Genomic DNA, 15,943 nt, shown 5'->3' on the forward strand with positions numbered 1-15,943 from the left:
CCGCGGGGTTCACCGCCCAAGTACCAAGTACATGGAGTACATGTATTATTTCCATAGTTCCAGTTCAGAGCTTGAATCGCAAACAGATACCTACCTAATAATAAGTCAACAACAATCTACACCTCCGATGCTGCGCATCTAACAAACAAGAAAACCACAATGCTTCCCCCCGTAGACGAGGCCGTCCTCAAGCAAAACCCCAACTTCGATCGTCTATACAAGACCCTCACCGGCTCTCTTCTCAACCCCGACGGCTCGACACGGAGCAACGACTCGGCAGCTAAGAAGCGGGATGCCGTACACAATGTACGTTTAACCCGGACGCCTTCCAACAAATATAAAATGTACCTACCCATGTAATAAGTCAATTGACTAATATAGTTCTCATATCTAGGAACTTAAAGCCTACCGCCTCAAGGCTACAAAACAACATCTCCTCCGTCGCGCGATAGCAGCAGCAGCCAGTCCCGAACCGAGCACCAGCACGAGTACGAGTACGAGCAGCGCCGCTTCATCTAAACTACAACAACCACCACCACAACAACAACAATACCTATCCCAACCTACCCGACGAACAAGACCAAGACCTCAAACGCAAATATCCACCACATCCCAAGCCCCTCCCCCCGAAATCCTCGATCTCCTTCTTCTCCTCCCACCCTTCCTCTCCAACCCAACCTCCCTATCATCCCCCGCCCTCACCCTCCTCCTCTCCCGCCCTCCATTCTCCGACCTCCCCTCTCTCTTCCCCATCCTAACCGCCACCCTATCCAACACCCTATTCCGCCAAGCCAACTCCCTAGCCCGCGTGCTCAACCCCCACACCAACCCCTCCTACATCCACCGCTCCGTCCCAGCCGTCGCCTCAACAACCACCGCCTTACTATCCACCATATCCAGTTCCACGCTTGCGCTATCGCTTGCCCGCCAGCGCGCCGCGTACGACTTAACGACGCAACTAGCGCGACACGCTGCGATCCTAGCCCAGCTCATCCGCGTGCTCGAGTCGAAACACGGTCCCGCCGCGCGGTCCGCCGAGCTACGGGCCGAGGAGGCCAATCTTTCCGTGCGTGTCTGGGCCCTTGCCGCCGAGGCCTTGCTCTGGGACACCCGACGCGCCGTGTACCCTCCCGAAGCTCGGCGCGCCCTGACTAATTATAAGCGACACTTGGGTGATGCGCGGATGCGTCTTGCTGATACCCTACGTGTGCGCCAGGCAGAGCTACAAGACTACGGGGTGATGCCTGTCGAGAAAGGGGGGCAAGGTGGAGAACAGAGCAGCAAAGAGCGGACGATGCGCGAGATGGCTAGGGTATGGCGTGAGATGGAGTCACGGCTTAATGAAGTCAAGGGTGATTTGGATCGATTGAAATGATCCATTTACCTAGTCCCCAACCCCAACGCGCTACTTTTATTTTTGGTTTTCCGAAGCAGGCCAGTCTGTTAATCACAGGCATAATGAGCATTACAAGCACTATTATTTTGTGAGTAAAAGGATATCGTAATGATTTACATTTGTGTAGGTATCTAGTGGTGGTGGTATCACAAGCATCGGCTGTCTACCGTCCATCTTTCGGTGAGACAGCCCAAGTAGATGCAAAAGACAGAAAAGGGGGAAATAGCAGAGATGTATCAAGAATACAGCCCCGTTGTCATCCAGAGGAATATCGCAATGAACAGGTGCTTTTACCAACCAATCCATCCATTTAGGTCATTCGTCTATCTCGTACCATCATATCGGGCATGGTGCTTTTTTTTTACTTTTTCCCCTCGAAATATTCACATCGTACAGAACATTCCCCTTGTGCAAAACTTCCACCTTTCTTCACTTAAGTAGAAAAGGAGGTCAGCTTAACCCTTGACCTTGTAGATAGCCTCGGCTAGGCGTCCGACGTTGTCGGATGTGATGCCAGCGACGCTAATACGACCATCCTTTGTGGCATAGACGCTATGCTCCTTGGCCAATTTCTCCATAGAGGCGGCATCGAGGCCGGTGTAGGCAAACATGCCGATCTGCGAGGTGATATGGCTCCAGTCATGAGCACTGCCGAGCTTCTCAAGGTTTTCCTTAAGGAGGGCACGCATTGAAATGATACGGTCGGCCATGCCCTTAACCTCACCTAGCCACTGCTTGTTAAGGGCCGGATCGTTGAGGATCTCAGATGCGATACGTGCACCGTGGAGTGGAGGGTTCGAGTATAGGGGTCGGATAAGGATCTTGATCTGAGACTCGAGGCGCTTCTTCTCCTCAGGTGACGAGGCAATGATGGAGAAGGCACCTACACGTTCTCCGTAGAGACCCTGGTTCCATTCGCGTTAGCCCAGCCACGATGCTTCAAATGAGCGGAAAGGAAGATAGCTGACGTACCATATTCTTAGCAAAGCTTTGCGCCAGGCAGATGTCATGGCCTTGCTCGACAAAGTGTCGTACGGCGAAGGCATCCTTGTTGGTGTCACCGCTGGCGAAACCCTGGTAGGCCATGTCGAAAAAGGCGTAGTGGCCTTGAGCCTTAACAGCATTGCTAATCTCCTTCCACTGCTCAGTGGTAGGGTCGACGCCAGTCGGGTTGTGGGCACAAGCGTGGAATAAGAATATGCTTCCTTTGGGAGCGGCCTTGATGTCTGCTAGCATTCCTTCAAAGTCCAAGCCGATGGTGTTCTTATCATAGTAGCGGTATTGCTCAACCTTGAGACCAGAGTCGTGAAAGACTGCTTTGTGGTTGGCCCACGAAGGAGTTGGGATATAGATGGTCTTGTCGCCCGGGTAGAAGCGGGACAGGAAGGTAGCGGCGATGCGCAGAGCTCCAGTGCCCGAGATAGACTGGGTGATGGCCAGGCGTTCAAGGGCAGATGAGCCCTTGCCATAGGCTAGCTCAGCGGCTGCCGCGGTAAACTCGGGGAGGCCGGTGATGCCGAGATATTCCTTATTTAAGCGCTTCGCGACGATCCTATCCTCGGCGGCACGGACGGAGGGGAGCACATAAGGCTTGCCTTGGTCATCTCGGTAGGCACCAACACCTAGAGAGGACTGTTAGTCTTCGGGGAATGCTGACGTCCGCCTTGACCATTGAGATATAGGGAGCGCAATGGGAAATCAAAGGATGCCTAACGTACCTAGGTTGATCTTCTTCTCAAAGGAGTCGGCCTTGAAAGCTTCGGTGATACCTACGCGAGGTAAGCGAAATGACCCCAAGCTTTAATTATCGGTATTAAGAGAGAAGTATATACCAAGAATAGCCTAGTGAGTAGTAGGAAAGCTTTGTGTTAGCTATTTACTAAAAACGAGGTCTTTACGAATCCGAGATAAATCCGCAGCGAAGACGTTGAAACTCACATCCTACACATTCATTCCAGTGTTAGCATTTCTCATTCGTTTATTATGTCTTTAATTAAGTTAGAAGCACGGGGCAATGAGAATAACGTACTGGAGGACCTTGAGGCACATTGGCCCAGGTAGACCCAGCTCTGGTAGCTTGGAAGGCAATAACTGAGGCCGGTCCTCGACGGGTTACAGCTTGGCGAGCGGCGATGCGGAGTGCGGGAAGCATTGTGAAAGAGGTATTTTATCGGAGATTGAAAATGATAAAAAAAAGAAAGAAAGGCAAAAGGAGAAACAACAACAACAAGTTTAAGATTTCACGAACGTCAGATGGTTTAAAGTCCGAAGTTGTGGGGAAATGACTTGTGTGAGTAAATTTTAGATGGTTTGGGAAAGTTGTCGAACGATGTCGGATCCTGATAGAGAATTAATTAGCTGATGGAGAATTTAGCTCAGGGACCGGGGCTGCTTGCTGTTTTCAGGTCAGATCAAGTTAAGTACATAACCTAACCTAAGGTAAGTCGCAACCCGACAAAGCTGCAAAAGGACCTAGCAATTGATTGGCACGTCACTTCTTCCATTCGCCCAGATCACAGTTCCTTCCCCAGGTTTTTCAGCGCTGCTTAATTATTAGCGCACCAATGGCTTATCCCCAGTTGAGACCCACTACTCCGAATCGGCTTATTCCCGGCTGATCATCCAAGCCCCGTCCCCGGCGTTCTCCTTTATCAGATCCGAATAGGCCGATGAAAGGCTGATTCGCGAAGATATATCTAGGGAAGCCACAATCTTGATATCCCAGCCCGTCTTCCATTTGTTTCATATAAGGCGTGAATTTTTAAACCTGAAAAACATTATATCATTATTCATGTCTCATACAAACAACCGCATCCTTAATGCGCCATGCCTGCTTCGGATATTCCCCAGATACTATCACATCTGCTTTCCATCTTAGATCTTCTCCCAGCCATGTTTCCGTCGTGATCTTCTTCTCCTAATTGCCCAATATCTGACGTCTCATCTATCGTTGTCGAACTTCTCTCGCTAAAAAATGTGTATCGTTCTGAATGGCCTGGTGGCAGCGGCCACTGTCGACTATCCCACACGTCATCCTCAACGTTGAAAATAGATGTAGGGACGACGACAGAACCCCTTGTATCTCCCCAGATCGAGCTTCGGGTTGTATCAGCAGCCGAGTTTCTGGGTTCATCAGTGCCGCCTCGTTCTATCTCAGATACTGTACTATCTGATGATGTTCCTATATCTCGTTTCGGTATCTCTTTGATGTCGCGCTGCCGCCGCCGTCGTACCACGTAGCAACGCACTGCTACTGGAACGGCGATTAGAAACGTCACCGCCGTCACCGTTGATGCGACTATGGCTTTGATCTGCCCCGTGCTAAGACTAGCTTCGTTCGATGACATATCAGGTACAACCAAAGGTTTTTGAGCGCTGCCAGGGTGGAGGTGTCAATATAAGGTTCCTTTTAAGTCGACCCTTAATGTCACGGCCCTCCCGTCTGCGGTATCGAAGAGCTAAAAGTAGGGATTAAAGGTATGACAAGACGATAAACTCGCTCCCAGGGTCTTATCGGACGAAGGACCTGCCCGTAGATGTAAGAAATGTGCCGATCTGCTCTTGGATGATATTGCTCTTAACGCAAATAAAACATAGACTAGTCATGGGTAGTATAAATCTGATTTTGTCCAGGATAATAGCTAGGCAATGCGATCGTTGTGGTTGAACCAGCCAGTTGCAGAATTAGATTTTTGTGTTCTGCAGACCTGAAGTCTGGTATTTGATTATGGCCAAAACTTGATAGATATTCGTTCTCAAAGCTGACTGTGTCCATACTATGATACACCAGAGGTAAATGGGTTAGAATTTGCGAGTGAGCCACCACGTGTTTGGAGACGTCTCATAATGGGAATAGCAAAGATAGCTAAGTGCTCTGCACGCCCAAACTAATAACAGTCTCGGCGGGGGATTGAGAGAGAGAAATACCTTAGACTTATGGTGCCCTAGAGACTGACACAATCTGAAAACAATGCATGTTTATCATAGAGTGATATAGGATGTAGTAAGACAGGATTCGCGGGGAGGATGAAGAATCGATCGACTTGAGATCAGCTGCCATGTGCGTGGGATGGCACGAATCTAGGTCCCAACGGGTGTAACAGTCATACGGCTATCGCGGGAGCCAATGCAGGTTGGGAAATATCTCAATTGCCTTAGATATAGGGGGCTAGTCTAACAAAAGTCGACATCGCGACTGAGCCGCAATGTGACATAAGGTTGTCTGTAGCGACAATAAGCTCATCGCAACCCACCATAGCCATGATCCTGAAATCCGATTAATCTCTCGTAAGCTTGAAATCACCGCTCGGTAAGGAGATATATCAAAGACTGCGGTGGCGTAACCTTATTAATTTATCGCTTAGTTATATATAGATATAGGTAGATTAGGTGGTTATTTGATATAAAGAATAATGGCTAGTCTCTACAATGATACATAGTATTCAACTTATCGGAAGTAGAGGGCGCATTTCGCACATAATATATATTTTGCCGTGTGGCTGGGGAATTTCTGGAGGATCATATCTGGAAGCACAACTTACCTCTTACGACTTTTCCGGTGAGCGGTGTTATCTTGTATGGAAGCCAATCAGGATCTACGTTGCGAGCACGGTAAATTTTTGAAGGAAGTAGAAGGGTAGCATACAAGACATTCTGCTGTAACCCAACCCTGATCCTACCGGCCCTCCCAACCAAACAGCGCTCAGGGGACTTGGCCAACGGCTGCTACCACATAAATGAAGTTCCCACGACGGCTGTTTTTCATGTCATTAATAATTATTCGACAGCCTCGTAGGTTTCAGATTTGGTTGGCCTGGATTTATTCAGACTCTTTATTTATAAAGATGCGAGACGCGAGCCCAAATTCTTACCTAGTACGGCTGGCGTAGGTAATTTATTTCACTGCGGTCCTTCTGCAAGTCATCTTTATTAGCCATGCAGCACAATCTTTAGTTGTATGTAGTAGTAAATATCATATTTTCCCCGTAAGCAAGTTTTGAGTTAAACGCCTCTTACTTTAAGTAATCTGCCTCTTTGTAAGCCTTAAATTACCAGCCTTCTAAAGATATGATATCACGCTTATTTCGAGAGGTTCAAGCGTTGTACCGCAATGTGGATAGAGATGAGATTATTTATAGTAGCATCAAGCATCTTGCCTTAGTAGCATCGAGCAGCTAGGTAGCTTAGGATTGTAAAGTCGACTTAAATTTTCGGCGAGTATCCGAGCAGGAGAGGGTAAAAATTAATGTGACAATATTGCTTTGGGTACTATTATAACTACCTAGATATTAAGAAACCTCGTGATGTAACCGATATTAGCAAAAGATACAAAGCCAAGACCTGGAAGTTTCTTTTATGGTCGGATGGAGGTAGCCTTACCTATTAGGACTTTAAAGGCCAAAAGTCATTTCGGGTAATACGTAGGTTGAGACGGGGCCAAAATCAATTAGCTGGATTGAATATGAGAAAACGGCTGTGGAATTAATTATTGATATGATCTATCCTATTACCTAGGATCAATGCTCAAAGACGCCTAATCTACCTACTACGAGAGCTTAACATGTTACATGGTCACGGGTGACCAGCCTATATTCCCTAATTTGCCCAATGTTGGGCACTTTTGTCAGTATTTTCACTCTAGCAAAGTTGGTATCGCTCAATTGGCCCCCCAGCCACGTTGCCACGTTATTGCTACCCGTTTCTTGTATACCTAGCAAGGACATCTTGTCCGTAGTGTATTATATAAGAAGGGAATAATCGCGATCTTCTTTCATTGCCTCTCTAAGTTAGTTAGCTTGGAAGATAATAGGGGCTCCGCTCCTACCATCGAGTAGAAATACGAGGCATTATTGTCGTTCCTAGTTTAGCAGCCCTGTAATATGAGACGAATAAGATCCATTCGGATCGGTATCGCCGATATCAAATCTTTTAACAGATCCCGGGGCTTGCTCCGTCGTAGCAATTTCTGTGGCTTGAAGTGTAGAAACCCTCCCCAGCCTTGTTAAGCCATATACGTATGACTCACGTACATAAATTCTCCGAACATTTCAATATTCTAGGAATGGCGTGTTGAGTCGCGAAAAGAGATAAGGACACATATCATACATTGTCCTGCCGAAGCTTGTATTTCAGTAGCATTGTCCTGACTAACCCTAAACCTCTAGAAAAGGGGGACGGCATGATGTTGTGTAACTGATAATCAGGGCTAATTTTAATGTTTTCTTTTACGTTGGCTGTAACCAACATCCTGAGAACGCTGCCGGCTTGTTAAATCAGTGGCTGGTAAAGCTACCTCTCACCATTCACCATATCCATAGTATATTCGTATAGGGTTATGTTTCCTCTGCGCACTTTTACGATTACCACCTAATGATACACACTAGGATATTTTCGGCCTTAATTTGCCCTTGAAAAGAATAGAAAAATGTAGATACGTCTCTGCTTGCTTGGCAGTAGAGTTGGTATCTTACCGTTATAGGAATTTATACGCCCGCAAAAAGTAGTAGCTTCGAGAAGATTAGTTGGAACATAAGCTGCCTTGCTCGAGACACTGCAGTGTGCCTAGTATTCACCCATCTCTAGAGCCGGTATGTAAGGCATTGGCAGTCTACCCGTTGGGAGAGGTGACACACCCCTTTTTCTGGGCACTAACGGGACTCTTTCTTATCAAGTCTTCCTATCGAATTATCACGCAAGTCCTAGAACTGATATTAAGGTACATTCGACGCGTCCGCACGGTTGCCTAGGTAGTTTTCCATCGACGTTTTTCAGTTGCTTGCCTCAGAGGAGCACCGGCTACCCTAAGCGTCATCAATCTTACTAGGTATCGTTTAAAAAATATGAACCACTAGTAGATTGCTACATAGTGCCATGTTCAAATTATAAATTACTCGGAGAGAAAGACGAGCTTCTCTTGTCTAGACCTAGGCGCATTTACAAACACGTATGTCGATACAGCCCGACATATTACTCAATACTGCAGAAATGCCCCCATATTGCTACACCTCACGTACAAGTCGGAGAGCATGTACCATGTAACCCAAGCGAATTATATTACGAGTCAATTTTCACTTAATCAGCTGTTATTGTCTAAACCTTAAAAGTTCTGTGTGTTGTTAACTTAGAACTGGCCCGGTATCAGTCTCCGAGGAAATGATCTGAACGTTCGAACCAGGGATAGTGATACGACTCTTCATCAGACTCGCCCAGCCATAACGAGGACGATCCCATTGCAATCCCCCCAAAGGTACCTGGAGCCACGTCAGCCATTAAGACTTATAGAGCCATCACTTTTGCCCGCCCCGTAAGGATACATATAGTAGCCCTTTGGCGATCCGTACACGTAGCGTACTTTAGGTAGGTAGGCTCTACTTCACCGGGCCGGAAAATGAGGTTGTATTTCTAGTATGTCTTCGAAGGATCTGTGACGGCCAAGATCTAGCCTATGGGCCACAAAGGTAGGATACCTGGGAGATTGATCCCTTCCCCTAGTTTGTCCAGGTTGTTTTACTGCTACGTTAATTCCATACACAATTTAGGCCATCATTAACCGGGTTTATAGCTACCGTAACGAAATGATGTATAATATGAATACTGAGCTAAGACAAACCTAGCAGTCAGAAAGAAGCCTTGCAGAGAAAAGATGTCTATCAACGACTAACCAAACCATATGGCACATCCAAATCATATATCACATTAGTATGAGGCCATTTCGGAATTAAAGGCCGAGAGCTTGACTTACCTAGTATTTCAGCTCGTAGGTATTTTTAAGTATAGCATTGACACCTGTCACGCGTACATGTAGGTACCTCATTCGGTAGCATCGCACAATGTGAACGGATAGCGACATGAGTTAAATGTGACGATAAAGCTATAGCTCCCAACGAAGCTTGGTGCAAGTACCAATAGCTTGCTTTTCTGCATGGATCTGGGTACGTAGCCAGTTTATGATTCTTCCATCTTCTTCCTCGGCCAGGGTGAGAACTAATCAGCAGTTGCCCTTAGCTGCATGGAACGAATCATCTTAACCCCAGAAGCATGCTTTGCTGGTGTTTATTTTTTTTAATAGGGGGTTGCAGGAGCTTGTAGCAAAAGTTCGCAGGGGTAATGGCGTCGAAAAGACGCGCCACATCCCTCGAAGATAGCTAGATCGGATACTACATGAGATATGACTTATCACACTCCTCACATCGTAACTATGGGAGGGTACGTTTATGAAGATTTTCCTGGACCGATCGATGTACTCAGGAGATGACTAACCATAAATATGCCCACAAACTATCCTAGAAGGACGGTGCTTAGGCAGGAATAATTGCAATCTGAAAAACGAGGACGCAGACATCATGAGCTGAAGCAACTTCTAGTACGAGTTCCTAGATATGTCTGATCAAGCGGTAAGTTTAAGAAACTAATGATGAAACCTTTCGATTTGGGCTAATTCTCTCAAGGGGATTCTTCCCGGTAGAAGAAACCGACAGGGAAGACATGAACAGCTTACTCAAGCCGACACCAGCATGACCCCAGCAATTAACGGGAGAGAACAACTTACTGTCGACACATCAATTCAAGACACCCAGGAAAGGGAAATCACCCTTGATAATACGAATTATAACTCAGATGAACGCAAACTACCGTCTGAGCAGATGCACGAACCCGACAATCATACAGCGCTTCGCGACGGCGATAACGAACGGCTGGCCCATTATAGACACTTATACCTTGCTTGCTCCTCCTTCACACAGGCGTTCTTCATCCAACAGCCTGCGAACGGTTCGATCGAAATCCAAGGGTCGACGCCCATGTGTACAAACTTACAGCAATACCTGGCTCAGCAGCAGATTGTCGGGAACCACGCGTTGGAATTCTGGAGGGCTGAGACTTTATACGATGGCTCTCTTCCGGTGATTCCTCAGCTCACTAATCCTAGTGACTGGCTTCTTGAAGTAGGAACCGACCACGATCATAATAATCGGGAAAGTGACCTGGAGGCAGTAAAGGACGAAACTCGTAACGGGATGTACGAATAGGAGTATCGACTGGCTGAGCGTTATCTACTATAAAAACTTAAGCTAATTCGAAGGCTTCTTGGGGTTATGATGACTGGGTACTACAAAGTTGCTTCCAGGAGAAGTCTTCAAATCAGGTAGTTCATGTATAGGTGGGAGGGCAAGTCAGTAGCTACCTAAGTAGTAAGAGCTCGTGACCCTCTTGAGGCTTTACAAATTTCCGAAGAGCCCCATTACTAATTTGAAGCTGGACGCTAATAAAATGTATTATTTCTTACTATGTACATGCATCCTTTATTTTGCCGCAACCCACTTCGTCGTTGTTGTATACTCCAGTTTTCTTGACCACATTTTCGCCTTGCCTACTAGCAATCGCCCTAATCCTTTCACAGTGCGAAAATAATAATAGCAAGGTAAATTAGTAGACGATACTAAACCGTTACCAGGTGAATATCGAATAGGTAATTATCTAATTCAGAAGATCTCTTTGGAGAACGTACCGCAAAACTAACAGGTACCTAGGTAGGTACTTATAATACGTGCAAATTAAAATTAACTTCTGTAGTCTAGACTATTTCTACAATCTATATTTCATTCTGGTTTTTAGACCTCGGCGTGTTCTTCGTGAGATGAATCCGCAGTAACACCTTCCGGCACTTTGCTGCCGTCCCAGGAACTGGACTTGATAGGGTTGACGTGAAGTAGATACATGGTGTCAACCTCTTCCAGGCTTCGGTCCTTGGTCTCGATCACGAAGAAGTAGACGATGACGATGAGACCCGCACAGCAACCAGCAAACACGAAGCCATAGAAATAGTCGATCGCGTCGGTGATAAATCGAGTGAAGAACGAAATCATGCTGTGCCATTTGTTAGCATCTTATATGTGTATACATCGTAGACGGGCTTATACTCACAAATTCCAGAACCAATTAGAAGCGGTGGCCAAAGCCATACAAGGAGCCCTGTATCGAGAAGGGTAGAGTTCGGCGACGACAGCCCATACAAGCGGTCCCCAAGTAGTGGCAAATGCAGCAATTGCAAGACAAGAGAATACAATCAGAGCCGAGCCGGCTTGGGGAGTGTTCAGAGGGTTGGTCGAATCTAAAGCGTAGTGGCCGACAAAGGCGTAGATACTATCACAATAAGAGTTAGTTTCGAGAGAGAAAAATATGAAGCTTCTGTGGATAAGAGAAAAACTTACAAGAAGCACACCATCATGCCAGCGGCACCGGCGATGAGCGCCTTTCTACGCCCAACCTTCTGCACAACGTATAGACCGGCGATCGTAGTTGCAACGTTAACTGTTCCGAGGATGATTTGCGTGACGTAACTGTCGCTGAGACCAGTAGACTTGAAAACCGTTGTACCGTAGTAGAAGAAGAAGTTGGCGCCCGTTAGCTGCTGACCAGCTTGGAGCACCATACCCAAGAGAGTTCTGTAAAGCATCCTGGGGCCGGTAAATATTTCGAACCAGCTGGCTTTACCACTGGCCTTCTCCTCGTCCAGCTTTACCCGAATCTCAGTGATCTGATCGTGGACGCTGCGGTGTTGGGGGTCGACACCAGCCAACCTGGCAATCGTATTTCGTGCCTCGTCTTCTTGACCGTTGCGGTACGCGTGTCGGGGACTCTCGGGGAGAACAAGGACTCCGAGACACAGGATCAAGGACCAGAGGAAACCGATGCCGTTAGGGATACGCCACGATGCGCTGGATTCCATGTGAGCAGTGCCCCAGTCGACCATGTAACTGGTCCAGATGCCGAGGGTGATGAAAAGTTGGTAGGTCGATACTAGGACACCACGGATGATGGCCGGGCTACTCTCGGACTGATACATGGGGACGAGAACGGAAAGGGCACCGATTGAGCAACCGGTCACTAGACGACCGACGGCGAACTGTGCCCAGACCGTCTCCGACGATATCTCGATAACGATTCCGACGCAGGACCACAGAGCCGAGAGAGATATAGCCAAGCGACGGCCGATAATGTCGGCGAGTTGTCCGGCAATCAAGGCACCGAGAAGGCACCCGACAGGGAGAAGACCGACGATCGTTCCTTGTCTCGCCGCACTGAATTCGTATTCTCCATTCTCCGCCCTTTCGCCGAAGCGCTGGGCGAAATCGTCCATGTTGAAGAAACCTGATATCTGACCACTGACATATCCGAACATGAATCCTCCTATACTAGCGACGACACCGAGGAAGACTGCCACAAAGGTAACCTTTTGCTGCTCTACCGGCGAGGGTTCTGAACTCTGCTCCTGTTTGGCAGCAGGGCCTGCCGTGCTTGAAGACCCGGCATTTGGTGCTTCCACCTGATCGGTGTGATGTTTTAGGAATGTCATACTATGTTGACTATGTTGACTATGCTGTCCTATCGATGATATAGATTGTTATTAAAGATGAGTATGAGTGACTTATTGCAAGCTGATGACAAGCTTGGGATGTGCGGATTCTCTTTTTAATATACATAGGTCGCAATGGCCCACGGTCTTATTTTAAAGGTATTTCTGAACCTTGAACAAACTCTACTATGCGGAATAAACTAAGACCAAAACTTCTTAACTTCTTTTTTTTTTTCTTTCTTTCCCCTGACCTCGCCCACTGCGTCATCACCCCATCGGACTCGTGACGGCGTGTCGCGCGAGTACTTACGCCGGGATAGGTACCATTGTTGATCGGCCGCCCCGATGGAACCATAGGACACCCACATATATGGGCCCATCTCATGAGCAACTCACGTACTGAAGAGCTCCGCTGCGGTTAGTCCCGACAGAGCCGCTCTCCGACGGATCCGACTTTCCCAGTTTCTTATTAGTTTTAACGAGCGCCGGGTGCCGAGGCCACTTTCGCCCCCTTAGGAGAGTACACGCACGAGTTCATACAGAATACGGAGTATGCTTTTACATCTTCCCGACTTAAACAGTTGATTGAGTTGATAAACTTATGGCTAAAGAATTAGAGTTAAATTATCCTTGGTAAATCTAATTCTCGCTCATACGAGCATAACAGAATGCGTCATTGGATAAGAAATCTTAAGGGGACTTTTTAGGCTGGCCGAGCAAGTACCGAGTCGGTCCTGTTGTGGAGACAAAGCGGCTCTGCCCTGGGTCTCGAGTTCAACAAAAACTTCTTCCTTTTTTTGCACCGTCGCCGAGATGAGGAGAGTACGACCAAAGAAAGTTAAGAGAGAAGAGAAAAAAAAAAAAGAAAAAAAAAGGGTTCATCTCCTGTCGCCCCATACGATAGAATGATGATATTGAAACACCGGTGGTACGGCATTATTATACTATGGAGAGACCCCGCGCTATATCATTGTATTTTCTAGTCACATGCGACTTTCGTTTCCAATCGAAACTTTTAAAATGGAAAGTATTAATTTTCTTAATCTCATCTTTCCACTTTTTTGCCCTCTGCTTTGGTCCTTGTATCGTCTTCTACCACTGCCATTTTAACCCCCCTGGCTTGGTCACGGGATACATAATGATACACAGTATCCTATCGTTCTGATGGGATAATGAGAGAGTCTATTTAGAATGATCCTACTGTACGTACTATGTATGTAGTTCACCGTTCCATTAAAAGTCGGGGCTATCATATCACTAATAAAGGGGGAAAATATATCCCCTCATAAGTCCCAGCTTTTTATTCGGGCCTTCCATAGCAATAAAGCTGGGGATCACATCACGTCTCCTCACCAATAACCCCATTTAGATCTCATCTCTGGGGGATAAGATAAAATGCAATGTGAAGCTTAGAAGGAACTATCGTCAATAACTTCATCTAGCGTATACCTCGGCAGTCTAATCTTCTCATTCGTGATCTCGCCCGGTTCCTTACCCCCGACGTTACCCACCGCAAACCCGGTTGAGACGAGTGTAGACGTGGCATTGGCATTATTGTCTCCCTGACGGACTGTTTCCTGCTTCTCCTAAATGAAAGCCTCACTCTTGGCCTCCGTTTCATATCTCACACCCCGTATTTTCTCCATGGCCTGGAGCACGACCTGGAGCAGTTGCTTCTGCCACTATGGCAGAGGCGCTTATGGGGATATTCCTTTTCTCCGTCTCCTTTGGCTTCACCCAAGCCTTAAGCGGGGCGGAGGTCGTATTTTCTTTAGTAGTACGTAGTACGAGAGAAACAACCATCCCCATCGTCCCAGAAAACAAATTTCCGCTCTCACACGTGCATTCCCCACGGAGTTTTACACATTGCCCCATTAAAGCTACATCTCGCAGGAGATGCTCATCCATTCGATAGTCCCACCAGCACCTTTTCTCTGAGAGATATTATTGGAGCTTACCCCTATCGTGGAAAGCTACAACAATGGCTTAGGCTTCTGGTCTCACGTTGTTGAGGCCATATTCACCCGGGACATACCGTCGTACCTTGGCAGCTATAGCAGCATCTGATATTTAGAACTAGTCTACAATGAAGAGTATAGCTATAGTTGACCACGATATCTTTATCAGGATTTTAGATGAGACATCTCGAACAAAGGATACTTTTTGAGGTATGTATAGCCGTAGGATCCCGTATCTAGCTTAGAGTTCCTCGCAGAACAACGAAGTAGTTTAAGGGCTTCTTGCTCCGCCTCATGGCAGTCTTAGCCTCTAAGTGCAGCTTGGAGATCATCGCCCAGCCAAGAGTTAGTATGTGCAGACGGCCAAAATTCGGACGATACCTACTCACCGTAGGATCGTCAATATGAATCCGGGCTCTCTCCGGAACTGGTCGGCAAACCGGTTCCGATTGCACTACTAGCGCCGATATTTAATGAGCCTATGAGAGTAGCTATCGTAACCTGATAAGGCTAATTGATGTCTTTGTATCAACCGAATCCGTTTCCAAGGCCCGCTAACCTGATTCTGGCTCTTTATCTTAAATATTTTACGAATAAATGTTGGCATTTCATGGCACGCCGTCGGCCAGCTGGGGATAAGTGGATAGACTACAGCTAGACGAAACGATCCTCATTCCTTCTCTTGTTTGATATATCTACACTCTTCGACAAATACATGTTTATTGATACTCATTCAACTACGAACTAATATGATCAAATGCCATTCATCGACCACGATCGAAGATGCTTGATGGGATATAGGCGCTATATTTTCCTAAGACAGGTGTAGAATAATTGGGAGTCGATAGGCGAATCATGATGCCGTTTTCTAGACTCCATGATTATTAAGTTGAATAGATATGACGCCAACACCGGGGTGCTTTCGATGATATAAAGGCATCTTCCGTATTGGCATCTTCAAACATGGTCCAAAATGCCGATTACCCATCTCTATCCTTTATCTTATAGGATGATAACAGGTCGATCTCCGATATCTCAAACACTAGCATTTAAGCCACGCAGATCATCAAGCAGATAATTATGAAATTCTAGAATGATGAGCTTTGATAATGTTTTAATAAGCCTATCTATATCTACTTATGTTTGAACTTTGGACGGATGAATAGGGGGGCTGGGTTACGTAATCCGACGATGAGCTGAGGCTATAACTACACACACTTATAAGTCAAAAGGACA

At 46.7% G+C, this 15,943-nt stretch overlaps 5 protein-coding genes across 5 annotated transcripts; 2 read left to right on the plus strand and 3 right to left on the minus strand.

Annotated features, from left to right (window-relative positions):
- Nucleotides 1-6: 6 nt before the first annotated feature.
- On the plus strand, nt 7-1,485 carry F4817DRAFT_181141 (uncharacterized protein). Its single transcript, XM_049298352.1, has 2 exons — nt 7-306; nt 395-1,485. Exons 1-2 carry the CDS (start codon nt 160-162, stop codon nt 1,373-1,375), a joined length of 1,128 nt encoding a protein of 375 aa, XP_049163037.1. The 5' UTR covers nt 7-159; the 3' UTR covers nt 1,376-1,485.
- Nucleotides 1,486-1,851: 366 nt separating this feature from the next.
- On the minus strand, nt 1,852-3,548 carry F4817DRAFT_312135 (aspartate aminotransferase; the record flags this gene model as incomplete). Its single annotated transcript, XM_049300091.1, has 5 exons — nt 1,852-2,301; nt 2,369-3,018; nt 3,115-3,165; nt 3,277-3,337; nt 3,426-3,548. 5 exons carry the CDS (start codon nt 3,546-3,548, stop codon nt 1,852-1,854), a joined length of 1,335 nt encoding a protein of 444 aa, XP_049163038.1.
- Nucleotides 3,549-3,861: 313 nt separating this feature from the next.
- Nucleotides 3,862-5,478, minus strand: F4817DRAFT_181149 (uncharacterized protein). The gene is made up of 2 exons (XM_049298353.1): nt 5,324-5,478; nt 3,862-4,922 (listed from the first exon to the last, which is right to left on the minus strand). Exon 2 carries the CDS (start codon nt 4,741-4,743, stop codon nt 4,213-4,215), a length of 531 nt encoding a protein of 176 aa, XP_049163039.1. The 5' UTR covers nt 4,744-4,922; nt 5,324-5,478; the 3' UTR covers nt 3,862-4,212.
- A 4,115-nt stretch (nt 5,479-9,593) lies between these two features.
- Nucleotides 9,594-10,689, plus strand: F4817DRAFT_325739 (uncharacterized protein). Its single transcript, XM_049301808.1, has 2 exons — nt 9,594-9,789; nt 9,844-10,689. The coding sequence occupies exons 1-2, from the start codon at nt 9,775-9,777 to the stop codon at nt 10,420-10,422; spliced, it is 594 nt and encodes a 197-aa protein (XP_049163040.1). The 5' UTR covers nt 9,594-9,774; the 3' UTR covers nt 10,423-10,689.
- Nucleotides 10,690-10,928: 239 nt separating this feature from the next.
- On the minus strand, nt 10,929-12,849 carry F4817DRAFT_181208 (general substrate transporter). Its single transcript, XM_049298354.1, has 3 exons — nt 11,605-12,849; nt 11,318-11,536; nt 10,929-11,260 (listed from the first exon to the last, which is right to left on the minus strand). The coding sequence occupies exons 1-3, from the start codon at nt 12,747-12,749 to the stop codon at nt 11,005-11,007; spliced, it is 1,620 nt and encodes a 539-aa protein (XP_049163041.1). The 5' UTR covers nt 12,750-12,849; the 3' UTR covers nt 10,929-11,004.
- Nucleotides 12,850-15,943: the final 3,094 nt, after the last annotated feature.

This window comes from Daldinia loculata (genome assembly GCF_022478755.1).
Source record: "Daldinia loculata strain CBS 113971 unplaced genomic scaffold F4817scaffold_4, whole genome shotgun sequence".
Lineage (NCBI taxonomy): Eukaryota > Fungi > Ascomycota > Sordariomycetes > Xylariales > Hypoxylaceae > Daldinia > Daldinia loculata.